The following is a 13225-nucleotide window of genomic DNA, read 5'->3' as shown; positions in this document are numbered from 1 at the left end:
AGAACATTAAAGGAAAACAAAGATCCTCTATATTCTCAGAGTTCATTGAATCATAAGGGAACAATAGTACAGCAAAGTACATTAAATTAACAAGGGTTCAAGTCCTGACCCTCCACTGCTAGCCAGGTGACCTTGACAGGTGTTATCTCCTGTCAACACCCCCCACCCCGTCCTCTGGCCTGGAAAGGTACTGATACTGTTTCCCTCACAGCATCCTGTGATGTGTGCTTATCATCACAGTTTACGACACAACAGGGCATGCCTGCCATGTGTGTGCACAGGAGTGTGTGGCTCCAAATGCAGCTCGGTTTCTGTGCTATTCTAGTTGGAGGAGCTTTGGGTCATTTTGTTTTGTGTTTTTAATAATGCAGTCTTCTCTGGAGGACAGAGTTTCTGCAACTCATACTCAGCATTAACAACCCAATTGTGGGTTCCAAAAGTAAAGTCAGCCATGAGGATTTTTCAGTTGCAAAATTGAGAGTAAAGATTCCTTCCTCTTTCCCTTTGTTTTTTCTTAAAAAAGGAAGCCTATTACAGGTCACAACACAGAGTAGCAGTTATGAGCACGTGGCAGACGCTGGGATGGGGTGCTGTGGGCCGGGTGAGCAGGGCAGAAAAGAGACATGGGACCTGAGTGGGCGTTGAGGAGCATGTGATGGCCACAGGGCATCAGCAGATGGACTCAGTCTTGTTCCACATATTTGCACTTAGCAAGCAGTGGTGCATAATACCTAGTATATTTTAAAGATAGTTATATAAATACATGTATTGGAAGACTTAAAGGTTTTGCCTTTACACGTGTTACTTTTCAAATGAAACTCTAATTCATTCTAGGGAAATGGGCTATTCGAATAGAAAAGGGAAAGATACAGTTTTTTGAGCTCCTGCTTTGTGCGAAGGGCTTTACAAAAATGGAGTCCAGAAACATGAAATTGTTCAGAGTGGATGTGAGCATATGCAGGTGTATGCTGAAGGGATATCCGTGTTTATCATGTAGTTTATGGCTAGTGTCAATATTTGTAAGTATTGATTCACATCTTTAAAAATAGTCTTGTAACTATTCTTTCCCAAGGTATCATTGTAGTATTTCTCTCAAAAGCAATTGAAATTTCTGTACGACATCATCTTTGATGGGATTCTGCAGTTGATGTCTTAGCCTCAGATTTGATGTTCAAAGACTGTTTATTCAGAATTCTCTGGCCATTTCTCACATACGTGAAGGAACCAAGGACAGACATTCTGAGGGTTTATTTAAGGATCTTACCTGAAAATAACAAAATAAGAATATGAGAACTTTTTCCAGATTTCCAGTCTTCTTGACAGCCTCTTGATGCCCGCGGTGTGTTTATATTTCATGGGCTTACCTAACCTCCCACATTCATGTCTGAACATTTACGTGCTGAACCAGTGCACCGGGTGATCAATAGACCCCCTGTTCCCTAGAACATTTACAGTCTTTGTTGATTATATAGGAAAAAGTTCAAAATGAAATTCTGCACTATTGCACTTCAGCAGTTTCTGGGGGAAAAAAAGAAAGTGGTCGATAAACATCTCCAGATTTTTATGTCGCTAAAGAATGAAAATATGGATGCCTTCATTTATTCTACTAAGGTGTTTAGCAGGTTTTACTCTGTAAAAAGCAAAGTAGCTACACGTCAGAAAAAAATTCTGACGACATAAAAAATGTTAAAAGGGTCCTTCATCCAATGCCCAGAATGAACTCTGTTACCATATAGGTGTCTACTTCCTATCTCATTATTCTCTTTACTTTTTAATAAAATTGGATCTTACTCTGGTGTCTCATTTACATTCATATTTCAGAGGCAATTTTTTTTCATAATTTTTAGAGTATTTTCCCCATTCTTGACACATTTTTATTATCTGCTTGAGATTCAATTTTATGTATGCTATAATTTATCATGTTATTGACGTATTGAAGTCAATTCTACTTTTATTTCTTATGAACAATATTGCATCCAAGAACCCTAAATGTAAAGCTTTGGAAATACTAGTGATTATTTCCTACAGGTGAATTCTTTCAAGTGGATTTGTTGCATCAAGAAGTGTATATGTATTTAAAGGTCTAGATTGTTGTTGTTTTTCAGGCACTAAATTGTGACAACTCTCTGTGACCCTAAGGGTTGTAGCATGCCAGGCTCCTCTGTCCTCCGCCATCTCCCAGAGTTTGTTCAAATGCATGTCAGTGATGTATCTACCATCTCATCCTCTGCCACCTGCTCCCCAGTTGCCTTCCATCTTTCCCAGCGTCAGGGACTTTTCCACCGAGTCAACTCTATGCGTCAGGTGGCCAGGGAATTGGAGCATCACCTTTAGCATCAGTCCTTCCAATGAATATTCAGGGTTGATTTCCTTTAGGATGGACTGGTTTGATCTCCTTGCAGTCCAAGGGACTCTCAAGAATCATCTCCAGTACCACAATTCAAAACCATCAGTTCTTCAGCACTCAGCCTTCCTTATAGTCTGACTTATATCCATACATGTCTGCTGGTAAAACAATACTTTGATTACATGGACCTTTGTCGGCAAAGTGATGTCTGCTTTTTAATACTCTGTCCAGGTTTGTCATAGCTTTCCTTCCAAGGAGCAAGCATCTTTTAATTTCATGGCTACAGTCACCGTCTACAGTGATTTTGGAGCTCAAGAAAATAAAATCTGTCACTGTTTCCACTTTTCCCCATCTTTTTGCCATGAAGTGATGGGACTGGATGCCATGATCTTAGTTTTTTGAATGTTGAGTTTTAAGCCAGCTTTATTCCCCACTTCTTTCCCCCTCTTCAAGAGGCTCTTTAGTTTCTCTTTACTTTCTGCCATTAGAATGGTATCATCTGCATATCTGAGGTTGTTGATATGGCTCTTGGCAATCTTGATTCCAGTTTGTGATTCATCCAGCCTGGCATTTTGCATGATGTACTCTGCATAGAAGTTAAGCAGGGTAACAATATATAGCCTTGTCATACTCGTTTCCCAGTTTTTAACCAGGCCATTATTCCATGTCTGGTTCTAACTGTTGTGTCTTTACCTGCATACAGGTTTCTCAGAAGACAAGTAATGTGATCTGGTATTCCTATCTCTTTAAACATTTTCCAGTTTATTGTAATCCACACACTCAAAGGCTTTAGTGTAGTCAATGAAGCAGAAGTAGACATTTTTCTGGAATTCCTTTGCTTTCTCTCTGATCCAGTGAATGTTGGCAATTTGTATCTCTGGTTCTTCTTCCTCTTCTAAACAATACATCTAGAAGTTTTCGGTTAACGTACTGTTGAAGCCTAGCTTGAAGGATTTTGAGCACAGTATTACCAGCAAGTGAAATGAGTGCAATTGTCCAGTAGTTTGAGCATCCTTTAGCATTACCCTTCTTTGTGATTGGAATGAAAACTGACCTTTTCCAGTCCTGTGGCCACTGCTGAGTTTTCCAAATTTCCTGACCGAATGAGTACAGGACTTTAACAGCATCATCTTTTAGGATTTGAAACAGCTCAGCTGGAATTCCATCACCTCCACTAGCTTTGTTCATATTAATAGTAATGCTTCCTAAGACTCACTTGACTTCACACTCCGGGATGTCTGGCTCTAGGTGAGTGATCACACTATCATGGTTATCTAGGTCAGTAAGACTTGCTTTGTATTGTCCTGCTGTGTATTCTTGCCACCTCTTCTTAATCTCTTCTGCTTCTGTTAGGTCCTTACCATTTCTGTCCTTTATCATGCCCATCCTTGCATGAAATATTCCCTTGGTGTCTCTAATTTTCTTGAAGAGATCTCTAGTCTTTCTCATTCTATTTCTTTGCATTGTTCACTTTAAAAGACTTTCTTATCTCACCTTGCTATTTTCTGAAACTCTGCATTCAAATGGGTATATCTTCTTCCCCTTTCTCCCTTCCCTTTTGCTTCTCTTCTTTCCTCAGCTATTTGTAAAGCCTCCTCAGACAACCACTTTGCCTTCTTTCATTTCTTATTCTTGGGGATAGTTTTCATCACCACATCCTGCAGAATGTTACAAGCCTTGATCCATAGTTCTTCAGGCACTTTGTCTACCAAATCTAATCCCCTGAATCCATTCATTATCTCCACTGTATAATCATATGAGATTTGATTTAGGTCATACCTGAGTGGCCAAGTGGTTTTCCCTACTTCCTTCAAATTAAGCTTGAATTTTGCAATCAGGTGCATATGATTTGAGCCACAGTCAGCTCCAGATCTTGTTTTTACTGTATGTATAGAGCTTCTCCATCTTTGGCTGCAAAGAACATAATCAATTTGATTTTAGTACTGACCATCTGGTGATGTCCATGTGTAGAGTCATCTCTTGTGTTGTTGGAAAAGGTTGTTTGCTATGACCAGCATGTTCTCTTGACAAAACTCTGTTAGCCTTTGCCCTGCTTCATTTTGTATTCCAAGGCCAAACTTGCCTGTTCCTCTGGGTATCTCTTGACTTCATACTTTTGCATTCCAGTCCCCTATGATGAAAAGGACATCTTTTTTTGGTGTTAGTTCTAGAAGGCATGTAGGTCTTTATAGAACTAGTCAACTTCAGCTTCTTTGGCATCAGTGGTGGGAGCACAGACTTGGATTACTGTGATGTTGAATGGTTTGCCTTGGAAAGGAACTGAGATCATTCTGTCATTTTTGAGATTGCACCCAAGTACTGCATTTCAGACTCTTTTGTTGACTATGGTGGCTACTCCATTTCCTCTAAGGGATTCTTGCCCACAGTAGTAGATATAATGGCCATCTGAATTAAATTCACCCATTCCAGTAGTAGACATAATGGTCATGAATTAAATTCACCCATTCCAGTTGATTTTAGTTCACCAAGTCCTTAAGATATCAGTGTTCAATCTTGCCATGTTCTGCTTGACCATGTGCAATTTACTAACATTCCGGATTCCTATGCAATATTGTTCTTCACAGCTTCAGATTTGACCTTCACCACCAGCCACATCGACAACTGAGCATCATTTCCACTTTGGCGCAGGCACTTCATTCTTTCTGGAGCTGTTAGTAGCAGCCCTCTGCTCTTCCCCAGTAGCGTCCTGGGCACCTTCTGACCTGGGAACTCATCTTCCGGTGTCATGTCTTTTTGCCATTTTGTACTGTTCATGGAGTTCTCATGGCAAAAAGTCTACAGTGGTTTGCCATTTCCTCCTCCAGTGGACCGCGATTTGTCAGAACTCTTCACCATGACCCATCTAGCACGGGTGCCCCTGCGTGACTTGGCTCATAGCTTCCTTGAGCTATGCAAGTCCCTTTGCCACACCAGGCTGTGACCCATGAAGGGGATGGAAATGGCCCTAAACCCCAAAATAGGTGGTATTTTTTAAAAATACAAATGAGACTTCTGCTAAAACCAGAAGAAAGGAGCAAGTGAGAAAAGGCAGATTGATTTATTTTTAAAAAGAAAGGCTCCAGAACTAAGTATCTGGGAAATTTTAGCTCACTCTTGTGGGCTTATACAGTTATAACTTTGTGTGCATACATCCCTTCCCTGTTAGATGTTCAGTGTGACTAGTCCCTAAACAAGCCTATTCACACTCCATCATTGTTAATCCACATTTAAAATTAATTTTTGCTACACTGGTTTGTCCTGTGGAGCACTGAACTACACAGTGGGGTAGCCAGGCACAGTGTTCCTCCGATGTGAGGGCTGACGCCCCGTGAAATGTCAGATTGGCACCGAAGAAAGATTCCAGGCTTACTTGAATATGCAACACTTTGACCAAGAACATGTAGCACTCTGGCCAAGAATATGCCAGATTTGTTTAACTGCTTCCTGAAATAATTTTTTTCCAGGCTGAGGCAAGGAAAAAATGAATAACATTTTCAGAGTTATGCAAGGCTATAGACGTATGATATATTTGAGGCATGGCTTCTCACTTTCTGGTTATACATCATTTTAAATGTGATTATTAAAATCAGTTTCTTTGATAGGCAGTATAAATAAGTATACATTTGAATGTACATATATGCATATATATTGCGTCTCAAAGAAGGAAACTAATTTTATGTGCCTGTACATATGTGTGTATACAAAGTATATATTTAAAACTCAAATGTATATGTCTCTGGTCAGAGGAGAAACTGAGATACAATAGAAAAATCACCTAAAAGTGGATAGGACAGGCACTGGCTCCCTAATCCTGAGCCCTTTTGTCCTTGGTCGGATAACTTTGGCGGAACTGTTCCAGGTATGCAGTAGCTGCTTCTGCCGCCTGCTACCATGTGGCAAAGTTATGTGTTACAGAAGTATCTAATTCACAATTCAAAACTGCCAGGAATGATCACCTGTTTCAAATAACCTGCTAATCTAACCTGGTTCAAACCTTTAGCCCTTTGTAAATCTCCTTTTTGTGTCTTGTGATTGAATTTGAACAAGCCTTATATACACTTTGTGTAATTTTGTTGCCATTTGACCAGGAACACTATTGTGCTTAGTCATGTTCAGTGGTGTCCGACTCTTTGTGACGCCATGGACCGTAGCCTGCCAAGCTCCTCTGTCCATGGGATTCTCCAGGCAAGAATTCTGGAGTGGCTTGCCATGCCCTCCTCCAGGGGGTCTTCCCAACCCAGGAATTGACCCAGGTCTCCCACTTTGTAGGCAGATTCTTTATTGTCTGAGCCACCAGGGAAACAAAAGAATACTACTAAACTGAATTTATTATTGAATTCTATTATATTGCATGTTGTCAATTTTTTAAACGAATGTGTAACTGCAAATAAGATATCTCATTAAAACTCCAACGATAAAGCAGAGTTTCAGGATTTGGAGACATAACTTCCCAGCAGTTTCTAGAATTGTTAATACTGGTAATAGAAGATAGATTTAAGTAATGATATTCATCCAACTAATGGATGAATCTGAAGCATCTTATTTTGTTGCGTAATTGAGGCTACTTCTACATAATCCTACAGCAGATGGTGGACAAGGGCCTCTCAGTCAGCTTGTCCATTAGTACAAAACATATGTAACTTCATTTACAGAATGTTTTGTAGCTATATTTTATATAAATCTAGATCAGAATCAGTCCTCCAGGCTGAGGTCAAGACATTGCCACAGTAAACAGGAAGAATAGCACAGGATTTAAATTCACTTTCCCCAGGACGGACTCACAGCCTGACCTGGGAATGTCCAGGGGCTGATGGGGCCTCTTTAACAATGATAAAGCTTTGTGAGCTTAAGCACACATGAAAGATGGATACCCAAGAGTTTAAGTAGCAGAATTTTTATTTCTCAATCCTGTTGGTAAACAGATTTACCACAAACTGGTAGACTTGAAAGAATAGAAACTTATTCTCTCACAGTTCTGGAAGCTAGAAGTTTGAAACTGAAGAGCTGGCAAGGCCACGCTCCCTCTAGACTTGAAAACATCCTTCCTTTTCTCCTCTTAGCATCTCCTGATTGCTGCAGTCTGCCTCCACCAAAACCTGGCCTTTCTTTATATCTCTGTGTGTCCTGTTCTCTTCTTATAAATATACTAGTCATGGGATTTAGGACCAGCCCTAATCCAGAATGGTCCCATCTCAGTCCTGAACTGATTACATGTGCAAAGACTCTATTAGTTAATAGAATCATAAGTGGATGTTGAATTTTGTGAAAAGTTATTCTGCATCTATTGAAATGATTATGTTACTTTTATTCGTCAGGTTGTTAATGTAATCCATCATGCTGATTTGCAGATATTGAGCCATCTTTGCATCGCTGGCATAAATCCCAGTGATCATGGAATATGATCTTTTCAATGTATTGTTGAATTTGATTTGCTAATATTTTCTTGAAGATTTTTGTATCTATGTTCATCAGTGATATTGGCCTATGATCTCCTTTTGTGTGTGATTCTCTGGTTTTGGTATCAGGGTGAGGCTGGCCTTGTAGAATGAGTTCAGAAATGTTCTTCCCTCTGAAATTGTTTGGCTAGTTTGAGAAAAACAGGTGTTGATTCTTCTCTAAATGTTTGGTAGAATTCACCCATGAAGCCCTCTGGTCCTAGACTTTAGTTTGTATGGAGTTTCTTTTTATTATTATTGTTACTGATTTCATTGCAAATAATTGGTTTGTTTACATTTTTTATTTCTTTTGTATTCAGTCTTGAGTTTGCACATTTCTGGAGATTTTTTCATTTCTTCTAGGTTGTCCATTTTATTGGTGTATAGGTGTCCATAGTAATTTCTCATGATCCTTTGTATTTCTGTGGTGTCAGTTATAACTTCTTTTCTTTCATTTCTGATTTTATTGCTCTCTTTTTTTTTTTTTAAACTGTCACTCTTTTTTTTTTTTTTAAACTGTCACTCTTTCTTCTCTTGTGAGTCTGGCTAAAGTTTATTTTGTTCATCTTTTCAAAGAACCAACTCTCAGCAGATTATACAATGTTAACTAAACCATGTAAAATATGTATTCATATGGAAAAATTTCACAAAAAGGAAAGAAGCTTGATTAGGATGGAAGAATTATGGATCATTTCATTCTCTAATAATTTGTTTTATTAGTTTTGTATTTAGCTTTAAGTGATTAAAGGATTATTTGTTATTACTACTGGAAGGACTGTGAGTTGCCCTTCAAAAATATCATATGCTTTCTTCAATGATATTGATATTTTGATTGTATATCATTAACAATAAGCAAGTATTTATTTTCTAACAAGCCAGTCCCATGGGTCATCCATTAAAACATGCTGGTGGGAAGCCAAGGCAAAGTTGATCCAACACGGGAGCGTATGGGGAGACCACGTCATATAGATCTTCTCAAAGGAAAGGTGGGCAAGTTCAGGGAGACTATCTGTGCTTTGCTTTGACCCCTGGGAGTGTGGACGGGTGGAAGGAGGAAGCATCTGTGAGTCAGACAAAAATGAGTCCTCGGTGAGTTTAGCACCACAACAAGCAACCAGGCTGTCTCTGCCTCCAAACAATCTATATGGGGTCATAGCACCTCCTGAACTGTCATGAAAAAGTCAAGAAAAAGTCATGCTATAGAGCTAAGTGACACACAAGAAAGTATTGGAACATGGGACATTTTATAGGATACCTGACCTGTCTCCTGCTCGTCTATGCATTAAGAACAATAAATTGTAGAAGAATCTTTTCTAGGTTAAAAAAACATTTAAGACACATAGGTATCAGAGACATAGTACAGATTTTGTATCTTGATTGAAACAAACTAATTGTAAATAAGGGGAATTTTTGTTATTCATTCGCTAAGTCCAACTCTTTGCGACCCCATGAACTGCAGCACACCAGCCCTCTCAGTCTTCCGCTGTCTTCTGGAGTTTGCTCAAATTCATGTCCATTGAGTCAGTGATGCCATCTAACTATCCCACTCTCTGCACCCCGTTCTCCTTTTGCGTTCTGTCTTTCCCAGTATCGGGGTCTTTTCCTGTTAGATAGGCCATGTATTATATCATAGTAAGGAATTAGTGCAAATTTTGTTCATACTGGTAAGGTTGGCCCTGAAAAAATCTCCCTTCTTATTTAGAGATACAGAAATAATTAGGAGTGAAACATTATGATGTCTGGAATTTACCTTAAAATATTTCAGCAGAGAAAAAAGAGAAAGAAAAAAGGGAATTTTAGAGAAAGGAAGTATGGTAAACTGTTCATAATTGTTGGGACTTCATCATCAATATATGGGGAGTTATTTTATTTGTCTCTCTATTTTTACACACGTTGGAAAATTTCCATAATAAAAGAGTTCTTGTCCTCTGTGTTCAGTCATGTCTGACTCTGCAACCCCTTGGACTGTAGACTGCCAGTCTCCTCTGTCCTTGGAATTTTCCAGGCAAGAATATTGAATTGGATTGCCATTTCCTTCTTCAGGGTATCTTCCCAACCCAGGGATTGAACCCACATCTCTAGTGTCTCCTACACTGGCAGGCAAATTCTTTACCACTAGTACCACCAACATAGATAAATACATTCCTAGAACATTAACTTCCAAAAACTTCTGTGATTTTTCCTGAGCAAGCTTTAAGGGCTAATTTGTTTATATTCCCCATTATAAGTCAAAGATTTCTCAGGGACTATGAGTAATAACTAGAATCAAACCTTCTTATCCACCCCTGACAGGAGAAAAAAATTCCATGAAGAGCAATTTGGCAAGGACTCCCAAAAGGACAAATACCTTTATGTATCATTCTGACTTCCAGAAACTTATCCTAAGAGCATAGGCAAAAATATACTATGACATGTTCACAGACATTCCCTGGAGTACCGTTTATAACGTCAGTGAACTGGAAGTAATGGAGTGGTCCATCAAGAAGAAGCTAGTTAGGCAAGTTATGGCCAATCAACATATGGAATATTTAGGTAGCCCTTAAAAATAATGTAGGAGACCTGTATTGCTGATATGGAAGTGTTTTTAAGATATGTGAAATTAAACAAAAAAACAGGTCTAAAAAACTATGAACCCGTAAAGCAATTACCCTTCAATTAAAAATAAATAAAAATTTTTAAAGAGTAAAAAGTTCTTTGAAGAAAAATAAGGATAACGTGAAGTTTCAAGTTTGATTCAGCACATACTTTTGTGCTGAACACAGAACACACAACGCAGACAAAACAAGGGCAGAGCAGCTGAAGCAGCCCCTGCCCCCACGTCAGGCAGTGAAGGAGCTGAAATGAAGCAGAAATGTTGATGTGAACTCATTAACACTTTAAAATTTTAAAAATAGCATTTCCAGGAAAAAAAAAAAAAAAACTACTATGAACCCATTTGAGGTCTTTTAAAAGACAGAAAGATGTAAGAGATGGATAGCAGTTAGTTACCTGCTGGATGTGGAATGGGTGGGAGAAAAGATGTTTACTTTTTGTTTTATACATTTGAATGTTTAACCTGTGTGTATACTATTCTCCATTTTAAAAGAGAAAAAAATGTAAGAAAAAATTTTTAAATCATATGAATGTAATTAGGAAGGTGATTCTGCTAGGGGAAAATTTTTTAATGTACAACTTTTAAAAGTTGTGGGTGTTGTACTGTTTTAAGGTTATAAAAATAATGATTCCTCCTATAGTACTGACAAATTATGCAAAATTACATGAGAGTCTGTTTGAAAACACTTGGAACTCTTCCAATGAAGTTACATAAAAGATGAAACTTTTGAGTGCAAGTTATAGCAGAAAAAACACTGGAGAGATATTTCTTTTTATCTACATGGAATTAAAATGGGCTTTAAAGATGCATTAGCTTCTATGTCTTATAAGACTCTGCTGGTGGCCTCTACTGTGCTCCAGGTACTTATTCCCTGCACATTCACAGTGCCGCTCCTGCACTGTGAGCAGGGTGAGTGCTCTCAGTCCTAATTTGCATACAAAGAAACTGAGTCTGGGAGCATTAGTCACCTTATTCAAAGTCCACAAGGTCAGCATCAGACCCCAAAGCCATTCACTTAGCTTGCCTGTCTCCCTGTCTGCTTTATTTGGGAGAAAATTAGAGGGAAATTAAGAAACTCGTCTGGCCTTTTATTCTTGCCCTTCCTTATTTTATTTTTGCTTTCAGCAACTGACTGTGTTTTTCTAGCCTTGTTTTACGCCCTAGGAAGAGGTACATAATGGAAGGCATTATGGGAGTTGGAGGTGATGAGTGGCTTATTAGCTGAATTTTCTTAGGTGTTTCAGTAAAACAGAGAATTCACAGCTCGGTGACTTTTTTCCCTGCAGATATTGTGGATGCTTTATCAGATCCAAAGAAATTTCTTTCCATTACGGAAAAGAGAGCGGATCAAATGAGAGCTATGGGCATTGAAACTGTAAGTAGCAACAGTGAGTTAAGACAGGTAGCAATGGCCAAGGAAAAACAGCTGAGTGGGGGGAAGTCGTCTGACTGATTACAAAAGTCGCAAGTTAATAGAACAAGTTCAAAAGTGGTTTTTGAAACTGAACTTTCATCTCAACAAAACCGTTTCAAAAGTCTATGAGGATGTAGCATATTTAATAAAATGTGACCCACTTCATTACTATGGCTTCACTCACATCTGGGGACCCTGGCCCCATTAGAAATGAAATGGAAACACCCATAATGCTTTTAGGAACATTTAAATATAGGATGCTTTTGTGAGACACTGAAATGCCAGTTCACCTTAATCAGTGCGGAAATAAAATTGGCATTTACTATTGTTTACTTTTTACTAGTCTTATATCCAGCCTTCAATGCCACTGTAACATTGCAGTGTTTCACTCCTTGTTTTTAAAGTTCCCCTTACTCCTCAGTTTAGAATGGAAACAAATCTCTGCAGTAGCTTGAAAAAAAAAGAAGGTATAGCCTGCTTATTACAAAGGAGCTGCACCTGCTTTCCTTGGCTTCCTCTTTTGGGTCAGATCTGAGGAAACCATATGTTTACTCCTGAAGCAAAGATCTAATTTAGGGAGTAAAGGCTAGAATACAGAGGAGCAGTTGATGGTACAGACTGGGTTCAGTAGAAGGGAGAAGGTACAAGACATCTGACTTCTAGGTGGCATTCATTTGGGTCAGTATAAGCATTTCTGTTCCAGAGTGACATTGCCGATGTGCCCAGTGACACTTCAAAGAATGACAAGAAAGGGAAAGCCAACACAGCCAAAGCGAATGTGACCCCTCAGAGCAGCTCAGAGCTCAGGCCAACCACCACAGCTGCCCTGGGGGCTGGCCTGGAGGCCAAGAAAGGTAAGAGAGAGTTGTCTGGGCTGCTTATCTGTTCCAGCAGTTTTCGAAACTTTGATGCAGATATTTAGAACTCTTACTTTAGCCAGTTTTCATGGCTCCATAAAACTCAAGAGCAGCAGATTTTCTGTGGGTTGAACAAATTTCTCAGTTTCTCTGAGTGGTTAACAGAAAAGCAGTGTTTCATCTGCTAGATCCCCTTCACCATAGTTGAAGGGGACTGGTGGTCCCCTTCACCAGTAGACCTAGAAATGTTGAAATTTGGTACTCTTTTTGTGAGGAAAAAAAAAAAGGCATTTACAGAGTGAGCTCAGCAAAGTCATTCCCTCTGTCCTGCAGGTACCACCATAAGCGTGGGCAGTAAGTTCATGAACCAGCAGAATAACAATTGTTCCTGACATTCCTAGATCCCCTGTTTGCTAATTTTGCCCCATGGGTAGATATTCAGCATCCATGATTCTTTATTTGTAAAATTATCAAATGGGCGTCTGAAGGCCAATTCTCTGTGGATACCTGTAGATGTAGTGGAAGAGCATAAGAGGTGGCATTACAAAGAATTACATGTCCCATGTGCCAATATGGAAC

The 13225-nt window shown here is 39.1% G+C and overlaps 1 protein-coding gene across 38 annotated transcripts in view; it reads left to right on the top strand.

Annotated features, from left to right (window-relative positions):
• Positions 1-13225, top strand: part of PLCB4 (phospholipase C beta 4) — a 483574-nt gene that overhangs the window by 427426 nt on the left and 42923 nt on the right. For all 38 annotated transcript variants that reach the window (XM_086335129.1, XM_086335117.1, XM_086335149.1 and 35 more), the window contains 2 exons: positions 11662-11750; positions 12493-12643. In XM_086335129.1, the coding sequence (XP_086191255.1) occupies positions 11662-11750; positions 12493-12643 (240 nt within the window). The remainder of the gene's footprint in view (positions 1-11661; positions 11751-12492; positions 12644-13225) is intronic.

This window comes from Bos grunniens, chromosome 13 (genome assembly GCF_055505025.1).
Source record: "Bos grunniens cultivar Pamir isolate PY7600 chromosome 13, Bosgru_T2T1.0, whole genome shotgun sequence".
Classification (NCBI taxonomy): domain Eukaryota; kingdom Metazoa; phylum Chordata; class Mammalia; order Artiodactyla; family Bovidae; genus Bos; species Bos grunniens.
The sequence above is the reverse complement of the archived record's forward strand: the minus strand, read 5'-3'. Positions and strand labels throughout refer to the sequence as shown.